Source organism: Tasmannia lanceolata, unplaced genomic scaffold, assembly GCF_043159265.1.
Source record: "Tasmannia lanceolata isolate RefF3 unplaced genomic scaffold, GAP_Taslan_0.1 ptg000007l, whole genome shotgun sequence".
Taxonomy (NCBI): Eukaryota; Viridiplantae; Streptophyta; class Magnoliopsida; order Canellales; family Winteraceae; genus Tasmannia; species Tasmannia lanceolata.
This window is the reverse complement of record NW_027518684.1, coordinates 22600511-22620422: the sequence shown is the minus strand read 5'-3', so window position 1 is coordinate 22620422 and position 19912 is coordinate 22600511. Positions and strand designations below refer to the sequence as shown.

At 38.1% G+C, this 19912-nt stretch overlaps 1 protein-coding gene and 1 pseudogene across 3 annotated transcripts; one reads left to right on the top strand and one right to left on the bottom strand.

The window, feature by feature from the left end:
* The first annotated feature begins 926 nt into the window (after positions 1-926).
* Positions 927-13482, top strand: LOC143882296 (protein FAR1-RELATED SEQUENCE 5-like). 2 transcript variants are annotated; one of them, XM_077385817.1, is made up of 7 exons: positions 927-1211; positions 9494-12290; positions 12412-12482; positions 12581-12648; positions 12905-12958; positions 13065-13154; positions 13251-13482. In XM_077385817.1, exons 2-3 carry the CDS (start codon positions 9508-9510, stop codon positions 12464-12466), a joined length of 2838 nt encoding a protein of 945 aa, XP_077241932.1. In that variant the 5' UTR covers positions 927-1211; positions 9494-9507; the 3' UTR covers positions 12467-12482; positions 12581-12648; positions 12905-12958; positions 13065-13154; positions 13251-13482. The 2 variants fall into 2 exon arrangements, with proteins under 2 accessions (XP_077241932.1, XP_077241931.1); XM_077385816.1 differs by having other exon boundaries at positions 12581-12958.
* Positions 13483-14759: 1277 nt separating this feature from the next.
* On the bottom strand, positions 14760-19135 carry LOC143882295 (short-chain dehydrogenase TIC 32, chloroplastic-like; annotated as a pseudogene). Its single transcript, XR_013252165.1, has 7 exons — positions 18921-19135; positions 18684-18763; positions 17768-17926; positions 17515-17593; positions 17086-17170; positions 15815-15858; positions 14760-15188 (listed from the first exon to the last, which is right to left on the bottom strand). The product of XR_013252165.1 is annotated as a short-chain dehydrogenase TIC 32, chloroplastic-like (transcript).
* Between the last annotated feature and the right edge of the window lie 777 nt (positions 19136-19912).

Below are 19912 nucleotides of genomic sequence, written 5' to 3'. Positions count from 1 at the left end.
GTCTTTTACGCTTTTACCAAGGGGTTGAACAAATTTTCTTTCATCACTCTTGACTTTTTTTCTTTTTGGTAGGTAAGCTGGGATTGAGCCTCTGACCTCAAGTTTAGATTTTCTTTGTAAAGAAGTATACAATGACCTTCTTGTTGTTTTCATAAGCTCTGTGCCTCCTTTCCTAGTCTTGCCCTTCTTGTTGCCCTTCTCAGCCTCGATTTAAGTTTGCTTGAACTCGAGCAATTGACGAGCACCTATATGGATGATCTAAACCATTCATTTGTTGGCCTCCTATATATTTGTCAACAAATAGATGGTCTAGATAATTAGATTATCCAAATGGACTATCTTCTGCTGTCTATATATATATATAGAGACATAATTAATGTTAAGGGAAGTGATGTATTCGCCCACTTTTGTTCCTCGGGCCACCTTCTCCCTCTTGTGGTATGTATTAAATTATTAAGGGAAATGTTATCAGCACTACTGTATTCTGTATTCTGATGAGGGCACTCCTCACTTTATTAAAAGTAAGGTATGGCCCGCCCTATAAGATTATCCAAACCGTCCATTAGATGGGCCACAGCCTAAATAGGTTGTGCCTCAAAAATCATTTCCATAGGGTTAGGATCAACCTATGGAATTTTTGGCGCACAACCTATTTAGGCTGTGGCCCATCTAATGGACGGTTAGGATCATCTTATGGGGCGGGCCATATATCCTACTCTCTATAGAGCGAAGGGTTAGGATCAACTTATGAAAATAATTTTTCGGGCACAATCTATTTAGGCTGTGGCCCATCTAATGGATGGCTTGGATAATCTTATGGGGCGGGCCATACCTTACTTTTAATAAAGTGAGAGTGCCCTCATCAAAATACAGTAGTGCTGATAACATTTCCCATTATTAATTATGAGTCTATGACTACAATTTTTGGGGGTGGTGACTGGTCAGGGGAGTTCAAGGGGGCGAATATATCATTTCCATTGTCGTAAAATGCTCGGTATTTATATGACGGATCCAAAGAGCGAGAAGCATTTAATGCCAAACTTCCGTACCCTCAAACAGCAGAGTAAAGTATCTGCATTTCTCTCACTCTCGACTCTCGCTCTTTCTCCTCTCTGCTCTATCTGAAACCCTAACTCTCTCTCTCTCTCTCTCTCTCTCTCAACGGCAATTAAGTTGCGGATCTCGATTCCTCTCTATATCGCTTTACGCATGTAAGAATCTACTCCCATTTGCTTCTTTGCTGTCTCTAGGGTTTCGGCAATTGTTTCAAAGGTTTTTTTTAGATGCTCTCTCTATGTTGTTTATGGTGATTGTTGCACTGGATTTCATTTTGTTCTTACAGATATTATGATGTGCTTACATTTCTTTAAACTTTAGTAGTCTTAACTCTTAGTTAATAGATTCATAAACAAAGCAAATAGTGCTGAATTAAGAGATTTTGGATTGTTAATTAGACTATTGATTTAATCTTAAGCCCCACTTTGGATAGGTTATCTTGCGAAAATCATACTGTTCTGGAAATTTGAATCATTCAATTTCTAGCCCTAACATGGCTTCTAAAAAACAGAAAAAAATAGAAGAGAGAAAAGATTGCAGTGTTAGGTTCATGAGTGGGGGGCTCGGGGCCTGCTTAGGTATGAGACTAGGTGGGAGCCAGCCTGTTATGGGACAAGTTTAAAGGGCCTAGTCTAACAATGCGTTCCATTAGCTCTGGAGCTTTTGGCATATTGGTTAGGTATCTGACATTTGATATTAGAGCAGCTACTACGTCCCGTGCTTAAGTAGCGGAAGGGGCGACTTGTGGAGAAGACTACCTGGGAGTGAAAGCTCTTAGAGTGAAGTTATCACAGAGTGGGCCACCGTCAAATGGGTGATCTGTGGAAAGGGCTACCTGGAAAAAAGGCCAAAGTGAAAGCCATCATAGAGTGGCCGGCTAAGGACCGTGGATGCGGAAATGTGGTGGAATGTTACAGTCCTAAGTGGGGGCCTTCTTAGGTATGTGACTAGGTGGGACCCAGTCTGGTTTGAGACAGGTTTAAGGGGCCTAGCCTAGCACGTTCCATCAGCTGTGGAGCTTTTTCCATATTGGTAGGTACCTAACATGAAGGCTTACTGGGATTAATTAATCATATAATAATTTTGCCTTTTGGTAATCCATGTTTACAACAGATCAAAGACAACAGATCAATTCTCATAGAAGAGTCTATAAATCCGCAATGAGACGCATAAATCCATATGAGGATACATAACCGATCTCTCAAGAACATTAACCCACCTTTCACAAGTAATCCATTCTACAACAGAATCCTTCTCTAAATCGATGGGTGGAATTTCAATCACTTGCTACTATTTCTCTCTGATGGATCTTTCAGACTAGCCTGGTGTGAGTGTAACAGTCTCTAGACTCTCTACTAACGGTCTTTACAATTGTAATGGGTGTCCCATGGCCTAACTTGATAACTTCAAAAACAATTGCCAACTTCTCACTGTGGTAAGAGCAAGACAATGCTATTTCCTTCTCTTCTATTTAAAAAAAAACCCAAACATTTTACTATGATTTAGCCGATGCTTTGCATTGATTGCTGACACACGTGTCGTGTCGTGTTTGACAAGAAACATGTGCATAATTTAAAATTTTGGCCGAAACATGTCGTTTTAGGCGAAATATTTCGGTTGCATCTAAGGTCGGAACAAAATTCACCATGAACCATTTTTTACAAGATTTTGCTGAATTTTCGCAATTTTGTTTTTGTTTTAACCCTTATTTACAAAATTTTCCCTGAAATATTAAAGATTTCCCCCGAAATTTAAAGATTTCCATCTAAATTTTAAAGATTTCCACCAAAATTGCCAAAATTTTCACCGAACTTTTAGGCAGTTCCATGGAAATTTAAAAAATTCCCAAAATTTTAACCGAATTTTATATTATTTCACCAAAATTTCCATCAAAACTGAAATAATTTCATTTCGGTGGTGGTCGAAACCGACACAGATACTATATATTATACATTCCTAGCTTGTTACAAATATCACTCAACTTAGCTTTGCTTAAAGATTTTGTAAACATATTAGCCAGTTGATCCATGGAATGAGTGAAAACTGTACATATCTCTCCCTTCTGGATTCTTTGATGAATAAAATTGGTCGTGCCATGCCGAGTCAATAGGATTTGTTTTGGTTGCGTTTTGGCATGTGTCCATGCTTTTAAACATTGTTGCTAATCGCTTTGCACATGAATAAATTACACATTTAAGACTATATACGGGTATCAATTCTTGTGTATTGATGACATTAATTGTTGTAAGAAGCATTATTTTTTATGATCACTTGCCAATGCATTCTCAAGAACTAAAGTCATATAATGTTTGGGAACAATCTTCTCTTGTCTAAGAAAATTACACTGCTTAAGGAAAGAGCCATATAAGTAAACAACAAATAGTGGATTAATGAAAATAATGTCGATGTTCCGTATTTTGAGAGAGGCAAGTTAACTAGTTTTCTCTTGCCAAGTATCTTGAGAAAACTATTTTGTAGCTGTCAATATCTTGAAATTTCAGCTTGTAGAATCTTTCTCCGGTGAACTTTCTCAGGTGAGAGAATATCTGGTGAGAAACAGGAGGAGACAGAGGAGGAAACTAAAAATGACTATTAGGGATGTTTTCAGAAGCCAACAAACTCTTCCTCCGGTGGCTGCTGTTTCTGGCTATCTGGTGGACTCCCTTATTAGTTCGTGTGGCTCTAACCTTGATCATATAGTGGAACACTTCTTAAATTTTATCGAATCAGGGTATCATGCTCTGGAAGTGTTTGAATCCTTGGGGGTCCTTAACATTTGCTGCCTGAGGACATTAAGTTTGTTCGGGCAAGGCGATCATCTGGTCAGGTCTCGGTGGGCTCCCCCCAGACCCCATTCGGGGTCGTTGGCAAGTATTGAGGATTGGGACACCAGAGCGAGGCGTTTGGACTTTGGGTCTAGAAGAAACCCGGGTCGTACAACATCTGAGTTTAACTGTCGCATGCCCACTAATGGTAGCGATTGGTTGTGCTTGAAATGCCATTATAGAAACTTTGGCTCACGTAATGTATGTGGGACCTGCTCGGAGCCTGAGACTAAATTGGCCCCAGCCATGGTTTGGAGGCCTAAAGTTGGCCCCTCTCTTGTTGACGTACATGACGATCCCTTGGCCCTTGAGATCCAGCTGGCTTGGTGGAGGAAAGAAAGAAAAGTCTAAAGAACTGCCTTATCGGAAGTTTGAAATCTAGTTCTTGGCTGCTGGAAGATTTATGGGAATGGGCTAAAAGATGTTGGGGCCTATCTGAGTTGCAAAAACCTTATTCCATCAATTTAGTGGGCATATTATTTTGCTTTGAGTCGGAATCTCAGGCGACTGTTATTCTCAGGCATGGAGTTGATGCTCTGGGGGGATACCTTTCCTCCCTTCAGCCTTGGTTCCCGGCTTATAACATGGGAGCTAGAACCATTAGAATCAGATTCTACGATATTCCTCTCCATGCCTGGTCTACGTCAACCGTGGAGATACTCGGACATCACCTGGGTCAGGTTGTTCAGACTCAGCTTTATGGTAACCATGACCACTGTATGACTGTTGCCTCGGCTCTGGTCATAACTTCTCTTTGGAAATCTATTCCCTCATCTATCAATCTGAGAGTAGACTCCAACATTACTCTATAGGAGTCAAGGTGATATCTAAGGATAGTATTAATAGTATGTTGACCTCGGTAATGGGGGAATCCAGTAGTAAAGACAATTTGGCTGTTTATGAGGGTCCCAATTTGCAGATATCAGATATTCAATCGCCGACGATGGCTGGCCCGCTTGAAAAGGTGACAATTGTTAATCCCGAGAGTCGCAAAAACGTTAGGGAGCCGTTGGAGGGCCCCTGTTTGAATTTTGAAAAATCCACTGCTTCGCCCGGCCCAGAGCCGACAACTCACCTAGATTGTCAGAAAGCAGAGTTGCTGCTATGTTGGGAAGGTCATGTCAGACTGGAGATGGATCGGCTCAGAAATCATTAATTACGGTGACACATGGTGAGGAAATAAAGGCCCTTCGCAAAGACATTGTTGACAACTGCATTTTGATCTCAGAAAAGGAGAAAAGGGCCATAAAAATAAAAACCAGATTTAATAAGGAAGTCAAAAACCCTACGGACATACGCCTACGTATAGGGAAAGGTATTGTAACCCGTAGAAATTCTAATCTGGAAGCTCGGGTGTTAGCTACCTGAGGTGGTCTCTCTGTTTTTACAAGAAAACTCAAAGGTATTTTTAGAAAAGAAGATCACAGAAAGAGGAGACTTGTCCCTGACTCTCAAAAGCTCCTTCGAAATTTTGACAACTTCACTGACCAAGCTATGCCAGAGAAGGAAGCTATTCAGGGTGGCAACAATCAGGAATTTTCCTTCGAGGCTGGTGATCTTGAACTCCTGAAAGACCTTCGCTATAATAAAAAATTGGTAAGGAAGGAATCTCCAACCCCATGCGAGGTTTCCCTTAGCCCGATAAAGAAGCGATGGGCTCACCTTAGGAAAGAATCCTCTAGCAATCCCCGCATCGATTCCAACTCCTCTGAGACCACAAGTGATAGAGAATTGCATATGCCTCTCCTCGATCTCCTAATGTTCAGTAAAGTTTTAGAAAAGGAGAGACGAACTTGTCAACGCCTTTAGGAGGAGGAGAAAATGGTCATAATTAGGGATCTGGAGAATAGTTGAGATTGCCCGACTATTGAGGCTCCTAACCCCTTGGAAATGTTGGGGCAGAAAGTTGGTCAGCGAGACGGGGAATTACCACGACCTAGTGGGGACTCTAAAGGTAAGGATAAGCAGATAGATGATAGCTCAGAAGAGTCAGGAAGTCGTGGATCGTTTTTGGAAGAATTCAATGATTTGCTAACAATGGGGGGCGTTTTTGGAATTGAGTATGATGAAGAATTAGGGGCCACCAAAAACATGTTTCTAGCAATGGCGGAAAGTGACAAGGAAGAAAGAGAGGTGAGAGCAAGAGAGTCTGAAAAGAAGACTGGGGAGGGGGATTAAAGGAAGGAAAACTTTGGTGTTGATTATTTGGTAGTTTAAAGAAGCCTGTTTAAAATTCTCGGAAGAGGCCGTAGGAGGAAGTTTAGCATGGAAGATCTAGGTTAGGTTTGAGAGAGTTTTTGGGTCCCCCTCTTCAGAAGTCATTCTCCTTTGTTCAAAGTTTGTCTCGATGAGTTTTTTAGAGGAAGTAAGCGTATGAAATGATGAAGATCTTCACTCAAGCTTCAATTTTTTAGGCATAGTTATCCTAGGCACTACTCCGAACCAGTGTAGTCGTTGTATGGAATCTGGCTCACCTTAGCTTGAGAGACTCTAGTTTTTTTGGAAGATACCCCTTTCTACATGTATTCGTCTCTCAACGATTCGGAGAGATGAAGCATTCTTTTTGATTAATTGGGGAGAAGGTATGGAAATAGCTTCTGGTTGGGGTTGCCATGGGGTTTGTATTTTTGTAAGGAGCAGTATGAATTGACAGGTTGGATGAGCTACTCTATCTTGATGTATTTATGATTACTTTTTACTTATTTCTTTTGATGGTTCAGGAGCATGCTCCTTGCCATAATACTATGTAAATGCAAGAGGTCCCAAATGTAATCTTCATGGTATAAATATAATTTGTCATTTTCCAAAAAAAATGTTTGGGAACTGCGATCTTATATCAGTCTTGAATTGTCGTATAGACCATTCAAGTATATTAAGTGCTTTCGCGCACACACACACACATACACACACACACACACACACATAAATGTGTATATAATTATTCAATTTCTCTGGTGGATCTTCCATTTTCTTCTTTGGATGTACATGTTTTTGTTGACAATTTCTTTACTTTTTAATTTTAAAGAGTATCGAACATCGCAAAAATTCAAGAAAAATATTTATAATTTCAAAGAAGTGTGGGAAGTGACTACATCTCTGTTTACTTGAATGAGCAATACCAATCTTTAAGATTTGACGAGAATCTTCTCACATGGTTTAAGTTTGAAATGTTCTTTCGAAGTGTTCTTTGTAGCACTAAAACATCTTTGCTTACTTGGATAGGCAACATCAAATATTAAAACTCTAAGATATGAGGGGAGTTGTCTCACATAGTTGGTTTCATTTTGAACTATTCTTTTGAATGGTCATTTTATCAGGTGTTGCTAAATGTATGCATACATCTTATTTCTTGCTAATGAAGACTTTTCTCTCTCTTTTTTGATAAAGTTTGCAAACGAAGACTTGTTTTTAACAAGAATCATCTATTGTTTTTTGTACTTTTCTAATTTCATGATTAGAAGGATTGTTTATGTAATTATGTGGGAGTTGTGGTAGTTTCCATCTTAGCATCCTTCATTTGTCTTTAATTACATTATTAACTGTTCACTCATATCCCTTTATTAATAATAATAATAATAATAATAATAATAATAATTTTATTATTATTATTGGTACTCTTTATATCAAATTCATATTGTTGATTGTCACTGAGTTTGTTTGTTTTGTTTTTTTGTTTTTGAATGGTAACATAATTCATTAAAAAGAAGATTGAGAGGATCCCCCCCTCAAGTACAAATACACAGATACAAACCAAGAAAACAGAGACAACCCTGCAACCCTACAATTATACAATTAGGGTGGTAAAAAATCAAAAAGCTCTAAAACCTGCTTAGAAACTCCATCTTTTGCCAACTTATCTGCAATAGTATTAGCAGATCTTCTCGCATGCTGATATAAAGATCGAAAGCCCTTCCGATATGTCTTTTATCTCATCAAAGAAACGAAGAAATCTCCACGGCGGAACCGAAGAGCCCCTGAGCCACCTTATAACATTAAGCGAATCACCCTCTACAATACAACTGCTCAACCTATTCCTTTCTACACTCAAAAAGCCTTGATGAACTACTCTTACCTCAGCTTCACTCGAATCGACTGTCCCAATCGGACCTGAATAAGCCTTAATGACCTCGCCGGCGCAGTCTCTTAGGACACCCCCTATCCCGGCGGGGCCAGGATTACCCAAACTAGAACCATCGAAATTTAACTTTAAGAGTCCATCAGGGGGAGGACGCCAGGCCTGAATAATAACATCAACATTTTCTTTACTATTACAAACTACTCTCCAACCCTCCTAAAGTTCGAAAGCCGAAACAAATTGGAAAAGCGGAAGAGCCCTAGCCCAAGAGATAGTTAAAGCAATGGCCTTGATAAACATAAAATAAGAAGATTTAGCTTTACCCTCAAAAACTCAATTATTCCTTTCGATCCACAGAACCCACATTGTGGCAACCAATGAGAGCGCCCATAAAACCTTTCCTTTTTTCCTCCAAGGATTACAGGACCAGCCTGCAAATAAATCTTTAAGATTGGAAGGAAAAACCCACATTGTCACTCAGTTTGTTTGGAATTTATTTTCTACTATTGTCAATCAATTTACACATGAAGACATAGTCCGTTATGGGACTGTATTAATGAGTATCAATTCTTGTGCGGTGATTTTAATAAATTTTAAAGAAGCTTTATATTTTGATAGTAAAGCTTTAATTGCTAGACATTTCTAAACAATTAAGGTCATGTACTATGATTTAGCTGACACTTTGAATTTATTGATGATACACGTGTCCTGCCATGTCCGACACGACACGCGTGTCCACACATGTCGACACTCTTTTGGACACTTTTAAATGTATTACTAGGAGTGTTAGAGTTAATGTGGGTGTGTGAACACACATTTGTGTAATAATCAATAATTTTATGTGTATGTACGTGTCACCATTTCTAGATTATTAGATGTTGCCATGTCAGACAACTCGTATCCGTGTTGAAACTCGACACACGTATCCATACTTTCTATTTTAGCCGAGTCCCCGTTTCTAAATTTTGGGGGTTTGCCGTGTCCGACACTCCCTGTCAGTGTCGACATGCGACACTCGTGTCCGTGTCCACTAATCATAGGTCATGTATATGTTTGAGAATTGAAAATTCATATGTAATGTCTTGACTTGTCTTACAGATACTTAAAGTATACAAGTTGTTTTAAGTGCTTCGTTTCTCTCTCTCTCTCTCTCTCTCTCTCTCTCTCTATATATATATATATATATATATATATATATATATATATATATATATATTGTCTTGTGGATCTCTCATTTTCTTCTTTGGATATACATGTTTTCGTTGACAGTGTCGTTCTTTAGTTTTTAAATTTAAGAAGTGTAGAACACCACAAGAAGTCAAGAAAGACATTTGTTCATGCAAAGAATTGTTGGGAGATGTTGGCTTGGATAAATATCTATATATTGTATGATAGAAGCACTAAAATGTGTGTTTACTTGAATTGACTGCATCAAACATTAAAACTCAAGATTTGATGGAATTATCTCATATTCTCATATAGTTGGTTTATTCGATTTGATGATTTCATATTGTTTAACTTATATCTCCTTATTCAGGAACTCATTAGGAAATGATAGGGTCTAGCTCAAGGCAACCTAACGTCATGAGGACAGAGGATGGGTCTAGCAGCTTGGAAACTTCTATGGGTGGACAATGTGACACTGGAGGGATTAAATTTCTAGGGTCCGGGGAATATTTTACGCAAGACCCCTGCCTGGGTATGACATTTAATTCTTACGAAGATGCCTATCATTTTTATAATGAATATGCTAGGCGTAAGGGTTTTGGCACTCGTAAGGGCAATTCAGAACGATCACGAGTCGATAATTCAGTTATCTCTAGAAAGATTCTATGTTGCAAAGCTGGTCGTAACCAAAAATACCCAGAAAGAGAGGACCGAGTTCAGAGAGAGAAAGAAGAAACAAGGGTAGGCTGTAAGGCACACATTATAGTCAAGAGGAGGAGGGAAGGCGAAAAGTTGTTCTGGGTGCTTGATAGATTTGAAGAGAATCACAGCCATGAATTTCTAAGTCCAGTAGAAACAAGTAATCTTCGTTCACATAGAAGGTTTGATAGATCTCCAGTGCCTGGAGAATATTCTACGCAAGAGCCCTATTTGGGTATGAGATTTAATTCTCATGAAGAAGCCTGCCAATTTTATAACGAATATGCTAGGCGTAAGGGTTTTGGTACTCGTAAGGGTAATTCAGAGCGATCACGAATTGATAATTCAGTTATCTCTAAAAAGTTTCTATGTTGCAAAGAAGGTGTTCGTAGCAAAAAATACTCAGAAAGAGAGGACCGAGTTCGAGAGCATGATGAAACAAGGGTAGGTTGTAAGGCACACCTTATGGTCAAGAGGAGGAGGGAAGGCGAAAAGGAATTCTGGGTGGTTGATAGATTTGAAGAGAATCACAATCATGAATTACTAAGTCCTGGAAAAACAAGTACTCTTCGTTCACATAGAAGTTCGAATAAAGTGTCTGCAACTGTCATTGATAGCATGCAAGTTGTTCCTGTCCCTAAAAGTCAAATTTGTCGTGACATTGCGCATGGGTTTGATGGGGTACAAAATGTTCCTTTTAATCAAAGAGCCATTGATAGCATGCAGGTTGTGCCTGCCCCTAAAAGTCAAATTTATCATGACATTGCACATGGGTTTGATGGGGTAAAAAATGTTCCTTCTAATCAAAGAGACATGCATAATAATATTGGTGCTTCTCGATCAAGTGCCCTAGGAGCACAAGATGCTCAAGCTGTGGTTCGATATTGTAATGACATGCAAAGCAAAAATTGTAACCTTTTCCACTCCATTGATGTAGATAGTAAAGGTTGTATTAGTCATTTCTTTTGGGTTGATGCTCTGTCGATAATGGCATATAAAAAATTTGGAGACATTGTATCCTTTGATACAACATATAGGACGAATGTTGATGATATGCCCTTCGCTATATTCACAGGAGTGAACCACCACCGACAGACTATTTTGTTCGGTGCTGCGTTGCTTTGCGACGAGACAGAAACTTCGTTGTCTTGGTTATTTAGGACATGGCTTCGAGCAATGTCTGGAAAGCCTCCAAATGTCATCCTAACAGATCAAGATGATGCAATGGCTAAAGCAATTGCTTGTGTTCTCCCAACAAGTGTGCATCATCTATGCAGGTGGCACGCCCTAAAAAATTTTCCAGAGAAATTGGGCCATGTATGTAAAGAGCATGTTAATTTTGAAGGTGAATTTGAGAAATGTTATAGGGACAGTAAAATGATTGATGAGTTTGAAACGCACTGGTTGGCTCTCATCAACAAATATGATCTTCAACAGAATGAATGGCTCAAATCTTTATATGAGATTCGACATAAATGGATTCCTGCCTACACACAACGGTTGTTCACTGGTGGAATGTCTACAGCGCAGAGGAGTGAAAGCATGACTGCATTTTTTGGTAGTTATTTGAGGAGGAGAATGACATTACAAGAATTTGTTCGTTCTTTTGATGAAGCACTTGAGCATAGGTACCACCAAGAGAGTGAGGCTGATTCCAAAAATCTTATCAGCAAACCAATGGTAAAAATGAGCTCGCCCATGCTACACCAAGTTGCACCCCTCTATACAAGAGCAAACTATTTGCTTTTTGAAAAGGAAATAGAGAAACTGTTTGAGTATATTATGGAAGAGGTTGAGGTTGATGGGTTAGAAAAACTTTATAGGGTAAAGAACTTTAAAAAAGAAAGCAATCAGTGGCACTTCGTTAAGTTCACTGCATCTGATGCAGAAGCAAGTTGTTCATGTCTTAAATTTGAGTCTGAAGGCATTCTATGCAGGCATGCCTTGAGGGTGATGGTTATGAACAATGTCATGTCCATCCCTTCTCAATACATCTTGGAGAGGTGGATTTTGGATATGAGGACCAAAGTGGTGTATGACTCTGGTGCCATCCCTCTAAAAGCTGATTGGAGAAAATCAGAGACTTTGAGATACAATGACCTGTTTCAGAGAGCTCGTCAATGTGCGGAGGAAGCGACGGCCCCCATTGACATCTATGATGCTGCTTGCTCTTGTATGAAGAGGTGTTTTGAAGAAATTGTGGCTGCAAAAAAATCAATTGTAGAAGGGAAACTTATTAGCACACCATCTAGTGGAAGCATTCAAGGTGATAATGAAAATTTGGGAAGCCAAACAGGGGTGACTGCTCGGGATATCCCAAATCCTCTAATAGTGAATGCAAAAGGCCATTCTCGGTCCTCTGGCTCAAGAATTGAGGGGCATTTGGAGAAGCGATCAAAGAAGAGTTGTACTGTTTGTCGAGGACATGATCACAATGCAGGTACATGCCCCCAATTAAAGGGATCAAGGTATGTTTGTGTACTCTTCTTATCATTTATCCTTATTCTGATTCATGTTTACTTCTCTTCTAATCCAAATACCCTCAGTTCTCATATATCCTTTTCTCTTCATTTGTCTTCCCTCTTTAAGGAGCACACAGTCACCCCAAAGTTACTGCCACCCTAACATTCAACACAACTTATGAGATTCTTACATTTTAGGTACTTCACTATGCACCTGAGAGCGAGTGCTAATTTTTGTCTTACAACACTACTTTCATGAGGACTAATTTATGTAAGTTAATCGGTTTCCTATGCAGGTGTTCAGTGACATTCTGAAGTGGTCTACGATGCAGTCAGTCTAAGAAATTTGATCAATAATTTCACAGTTGGCTTTTGCTTTACTTATTTTGTTATTGTAATTTATAGAAAGACGAATATACGGAATATTCTAGTTTGAAAAATTATTTTGCTAGTGGGTTCTCTCTTTTGAAAAGTTAAACATTTCTTCCCTCGGTTTTATTCTATTGTTTTCATTTTCGGTGATATTGTTTGATGGTGCTTAACTCGTCATTGACTATTCCAGGCAATAATATACTGTCATTAGATGACATTGCAAGATGATTTTTTTACTATTTATACAGGGAAGGTCCATTTCAAATGAACTGTTTGGTGCTAAGTAGGCCTTGTCCGCATTGGTAAGTCAGATATAACATTCATGCGATTTTCGGGCCTCTAATCATATTTATTTCACATTAATTAATTTTAGGGATTTCATGTTTCATAATTTGGTTTTTTTATTAGGTTCAAGGCAAGATCCAAAAAACTGTTGAATATCAAATTGGACAGGTCCCGAATCACTCGTGTTTAATATTTGATTATAAGGATTAGAAGGTAAGCAAATAAGAATTCAATGCACCTTCCATGCAATTCATTTGAGAATTACAGATTATTCAGTTTCTTGATTATTGTGTTATTGACCTTTTTCAGAAAGTGAAGGATAATTCATCAGTAGTTTAATTTGGGGGAGTTAAAGAAGATGAGGACTCAAGGGAATCAATTTGTTTGACATTTGACTTTTGGGGATGTAGACACTATGGTTTTTCATTTCTTCATCTATCTGTTTTCCTATTTGTAGTTTAGAATTGGGTTCCCAAAAAATACAACCAATAGCTAATTTGAAAATTATAAAATGAATTAGAAAATTTCTCCTGTTGCTTCAGATTTCTTGCAATTCATTAGCTATGTAATTGCTAATATGTCCTTACATATGGTATGCGATTTTTTTCTCCGTTTCTGCAGTGGATTTTCAAGGAGGTAAGATTTGTCAAGTGTCCTCTGTTTGCTATATTTCCATGAAAACCATCTCCTGAACTCTGCTATACCCTGCCTCTACAATGAGTAAACAAGAAAAAGGATGGGGTACCTCTACAAGGAGTAGACAAGCAAAAGCATGGGCGTAGAAGCCGTAGGGAGAACCCATTGGATACAGGGGCCATGGTGAAGATTCAGGACGGCATAACATCCCAGCATAGGTATATCTGGTTTAATTGTGAAGGGCACCCTTTGTTTGCCAATGTCGATGTTCAACTTGAAGCTTCCATGGGCTTGTTTTATCCAAGCCAATCCATTTGTCCTTGAATATTTCTTCCTTCTTGGCTGGGTCATGAATATGATCTAGCGTGCATTGGCCCACAAAAGAACTTCAGTTAGCTGTGGGTCGATTTGATGGCTTATAAGATTTTCAAATGATGCATTGGGCAATCTTAGCAATGGGAACCGTACATTATGAAATTAGACGGTCACCATACACATGTTCTATCAGTCTCGTAGTACCATCCAATGCTTCTGATCAGATCTCTATATGTCTCTAAATCAAAATGGAGGGCCCATGTTCTAGAATGCTCACCAGCGAAGATGATTAAATTTTTAAGAATTTGTATCCGGTAGAATTACAAACTTAAGATAACTGAAAACTAAGGTAAAAAGTAAACTAAGACATAGAGTTGATTGGTTCAATACATATCTGGATGTAGTCATCTCCTTGTAAATTTCAAATTTCAATTCGTTGAAAACAACTGTTATTATCACTGTTTTTGGGAGATGACTGTCAAAATTCGGACTCGGGTGACAACTAGCCAAGGTAAAAGGAAGTTGGCTCGGGTGAGTTAATGATGGAACTCGGGCGAGTAAAAGGAGTTTTAACTCCTGATGGACTTTTTAGGACAAAACACAAACCTGGACAAGGGCTTAGTCGAGCTAAAAGGGAGTCGACTCATGTGAGTGGACGATTGACTCAAGGAGTTTTAAACATTGAATGGGGGTACTAATCAAATTATGGGAGTTTGCCAAAATTTCCCTTTGAAGGCACTCAGCAAGGGGTGATCTAATTTTTTCTAAATAAATCTCTAGTTTGGATTACTAATTCCTCCTACAAGATTTTGTTTCCAGCTAATTTCCATGTTATTTTTCAAATCTTCATTTTAGAAAGAAAACATAAATGATGAAAATTAGAGCCTCTTTAGTACTTCAAAGTTCAAACTTCAAACACTGGTTGTAACAAACAAGAAGTTCTTATCACACATGATACATATAGATTATTCATGTCCTCAATAGCCCTTCAAACTGAGATACATTACAAGCACACCATTGAACCAAACTCGAGCTCCAAAAAGGCAAAGAAAAAACAAGAACTCAAATACAAGCTGAAATCCCTATCTTTCTTTGCCAATTTGAAATCAGTAGTCTGGAGTTGTGACTCTCATCACATCACTTAATCAAAGTCATGCTAAAATCCCATAGTTTCTTTGCTAATTCCATATCTGTAGCTTCAGTCTCTGGCTTGGCTATGTTATTGTCACAAAAATACATGCCACTAACACCCAGGACCTGTGGATGCAATGCCACGTAGCACGTTGTTGATGCCCCCTGAAAATAAATTCAAAAGTAAATCATACACACATGCCTGAGAATAGAAGAATAAATAAGCAATGAAGATATCAATGTGATTCTATGGTTATGAATAGGAGATTGATATTCACACCACTGTATTGATATTGGTACTAATCTATTTTAAAGATTGCTCGACAGTTACAGTTCACAATAAGGTGTTTGGTTTTAATGAAGGGGAGGCGAAGGCCCTTGTGGGATTTAAGGTTGTTTGCAAATCATAGGTTGGGCCCCTAATAATTGAAGGCGATTCCACAAATGTTTTGACATGGGCTAGTAAAAAGTCACAGGGCCCTTGCATCTGTTATGGTTTTTGCTTTTATTAATAAATTTTGGTTACCTTCTAATAAAAACAGTCAACAAGAGAAGTTTAAGTTATAGATGGATGCAAATATCTAATAGTCTATGTAATGATATGTTTGGATTTCAGAGTTTCTTTGTGGAATGTGCTATATTAAGTATGTATGACTGGTTAAGTATGTAAGTGTTTATGGGACACCCATACATGGAATCTCAATAGCAAGTTTCAGTATGTGTAGGTTTTTCATGTCCTTGCTTTGGCAAGGAACCTACTCCAATGGGATTAGAGCAGAATTCTAACTCACCTGTGGAACAGTTTTAAATAATTTGTTAAACGCACATAGAAGACCTGCATCAAAACAACCAAAGCAAACTGTCAGCCTATGAACACCAAAATCGGTTTCAAATCCATCAAATGAATTGTTCATCTGCCCGAGAGAGAGAGAGAGAGAGAGAGAGAGAGAGAGAGAGAGAGAGATGGATGTAGCATATATGAATGCCTCTGTGAATGCATGCATAAAAATGTGGGAGTTCTTAACTTTCATGAATAAGTAGCGTAATGTCATATTCCATGAATTTCTCGTTGATAAAAACTACCATCGTGTAAGAGTTAACCTTATGTTAGAAATTCAGGCTGCGTTCGGTGACCATTCTCTTGATTGTCATTCTAGATTCAAGAATCAGAATGCATTTTTTTGAATGCTATCGCGTTGGGCAAACTCACGTTCAAGAATGAATTTTTGTTTCTTTAAGCCTCTACAAAGACAACAGACGCTCTCAACGGCTAGGCGCCACTCTCTTTCTGAGTTATTCCAGCTTCTTCATTCTTTCGTGCCGAGGTGAACGAACAAAACCAAAAAGAGGGCCGTCTCAGCGGAATGAGAAGGACCTGTAACGGTGCACATTAAGAATGATGATAAATTCACACCCATGTAAGATAATTCGTACCCCTTTTAAACATCAAAAGGCGTTAAAATTTGCCACAATTCACGTTAAAAGGGGTGCGAATTATCCTACAGGGGGTGTGAATTTATCATCACCCCACATTAATTGCTAAAATGTTTCAATCATTATTCTCTTAATTTTTAACTCTGAATGATGTAACCAGACAGATGAATCAATGGGAAAATAGCTGCAAGGCCTATGAAATAGACAGACAGTTTGGATCTATCAAATGTAGGATCCATTAACATAGTGAGGGAAGAACACTGAGGGGACTTACAAAAATCAGAGACATATGCTCGCCACTTCCTTTGGTACAAAAAAGAAGCCAAATGCTTAACCCAAAAACGTAAATAAAAAAAAATGCTATGGTCTTCATCATCTTTTTTCCTTTTTATTAACAGCAATCGAGGAGAGAATCTACAGCGGAAAGAATGAAGTAGCTCAAGGAAAACAATAAGAACTGGCAAATGTCTCAGACCCAAAATTCATCTTTGCATCTCAAAGTTGTCACCAGTATAAATTTTACTTTAATGATAGATTCAGCATTGTTTGTGTGAGCTACTGTGAGTTTCTGAGTACTCCATTAAGTTAATTTGAACACATCAAAGGAGTAAAAAGTATGGTGGTTTACCGTATACAATGGTTCGATGCTGCAGAAGATTCGTAGTGATACTTCCTGGATGAAGTGAATTTGCAGTCATATCCACCCCTTCTTCCTGTACAAATTAAGGAGGATTAGCAAACTCTTTCATGCACAATGTCTCAAAGACACCATTATGAGATAAAACCAAGTTTAGTGACATACACAATTCCTATATTGAGGAGATTTTAGCAGATGATGGCAGGTATATACCGACATTTTATATGATGAGTGCACGTGAAATTCCAGTATTTTTCAAAAAGTACTGCGGGGACCACTTCATAGGATGATCCAAACCACTTATTTGTTGGGCCATAATGTAAATAGGCTGTAACCCGTAAATCTTCCCCATAGGATGATCTAGGAAAATAGCTTTGGTACTAACAGAGAATGTGTTCATATTCACACATCATGAAAAACCTTTAGTCGTCTCGCAAGCTCATTTGCATGTAATATGTTCGCAAGCTTTGATTGGCCATATGCAACAAGACTGCTGTACCTGCAAGTTGAGCAAGATTCTGACTTTCTCTTTAGCGGGACATTTCCAAGTGAAAACAGAAAGTAACTACAAAAGAACAGGGCTATATTCCTAGTATTGAGTTCAGTAATCAAAATAATGACATTTACAAAGCTGAGATTAATGCAACCATGAATGCTTTTGCCATAACATTACCCTTTCTCATCATTCAGTTTATCTTTGTCAAAAGGAATTCCTGCACGATTTGCAAACCCGTGACCAGCAGATGAAACATTAACAATCCTTCCTTCTATTTTACTACCCCTCGATGTTTTTTCATTGTATCCAACAGAAGATGTGTCAAAAGAAAATGACCTGCAAAAAAAGTTTAGTCTAGTTAGGCCATTTGAAGAAAGATTTAGCAAATTATGAGAGCACCACTCTATATATTTCAAGACAAGAAAAAGAAAATTTTTGAATTCAATACACATATAAAGGTGGATTAAATGTTCATTAATAAAGGTTAATAGAGATGTGGGTAAACAAATTACTGTCTTTTCTACCAAAAAAATCATATTGCATTCTACTTTTCCCCTTCATCTCACTTGAAATGCATCAAATAAACAATATTATTCATCGAGGAATGCCTGACAGGTAAATTGGCTTGTAAGAACTTGTCAAGAATGTCAGAAACATAAAACACAGTAGACAACCTTTCGGTCAAATTCACAGACTACAAACATAAAAGTAGATAATCATTCATTTACCTATATTTTCAAATAAAAAATATGCTTCATTAGGAGCAAATAGAAAGATATTCTAACTTAGAATTCTGGAACTATCTCAAAACTCTAGCATTTGTGTGCTCCTTGGTGGGAAAAAGCAAACACATTAGAGGCATTAAGTTGAATGTTAAAAACATGTCGCTAGTCCTCAATGTTTCAAATTGAAAGCGATACTGTTCAAAGAGAAAAAGAAAAGGAAAAATGTTGATGTTTGTTCAGGCCAAAAGCGACTACTATCGATGGGCAAGTTTCTTTGACTAAAGCGTGTGTAAGAATAATTAAGGATGGGAAGATTCGAAAAAAGAAAAAAAAAAAGAATAATTAAGGATGGAGTGTGTAACACATACCTAAGTGGTTTGTTGCAAATTGCATCTCTATGCCATCTGTTGAAAGCTTGAAGGGAGTTGCCATAATTCCTGCATTGTTACTTTCAAAAGAGAAGATGGAAAAATCAGATTTCTGTTTACTAAATTACTGAAATTAAGAAGGTTTTCTATTCTCTAGAATTCTATGTCCTAGACTTCATATGGAAAACACAGTTAGAGTGCAGTGGTAAGAGTAACTCCCAGTTTTTGTTTTCTTACATGAGAATGTTAAGAGGAAGACCCCTGGACTTGAATTCCGATGCGAATTTTCTTACTGATGCCATTGAGCTGAGATCTAACTCCAAGACATCAACTTTAGCAGTCGGAATTTCTTTGATGACTTTTTCTCTGACATCCCTACCAGCCTTAACATTCCTGACAGCCATAATTACATGAACGCCACGCAGTGCAAGAACACGTGCTGTCTCAGTTCCAATACCACTAGATGCACACACAGAGAACAGATTTCAGATAATCCAAACATAATAAAACACTGAATTAGTTATTTATTACATCTTTCAGAGTACTAAAGAATTTTCACTGTAATTTGAATCAACAAAAAGTACACCAAAAGAAAGAAAAGAAACCAGAAAAACAAACTACTAGAAACCCAATCCCTGGTCTTTACTATGTAAAAAGTGTATTTAATCTGATACATGTGGCACATACAGACACAATCTAGACTCTTATTTTGGTGTGCCCATTGTGGATTTGGCATTGCCCAAAAGACTAACTAATCAAGCAGTCTTAACTGTCCAATCAGTGGGATTGAGGAGTGCAAATGGAAGGTAAAGAAAAGTTGAACAACAATCCAAGTTCAATTGATAAAAATCCTCTGCTAGATAGTTAGGGATGCTGGGTCATGTTACGATCCTGAATCGGTTCGCAATGGAAATGATCTTCTTAGAGGGAAGATCAGCCTCTTGACCCGCTTCAAGGGAAGGGCCAGTGCTCTTTGTGTGCAAAAACACAACTTATGGGATAAAATTCTTCATTATATTACAGAGAAACTAACGAGTATTTATATAAAACACTCAAGAAATAAACATAGAAAGCTCTTATAATAAGAATGGAGATAACTAAATAAAGACTAACCTAATCTTGACTAGTGTTGAAATATAAATGATTAGATAGCACAAACTCCAACAGCTTAAGCTTTTGGAGGAATTGGTTGTTTCAGATGGTATCAGAGCAACATGTTCTGGGTTCAG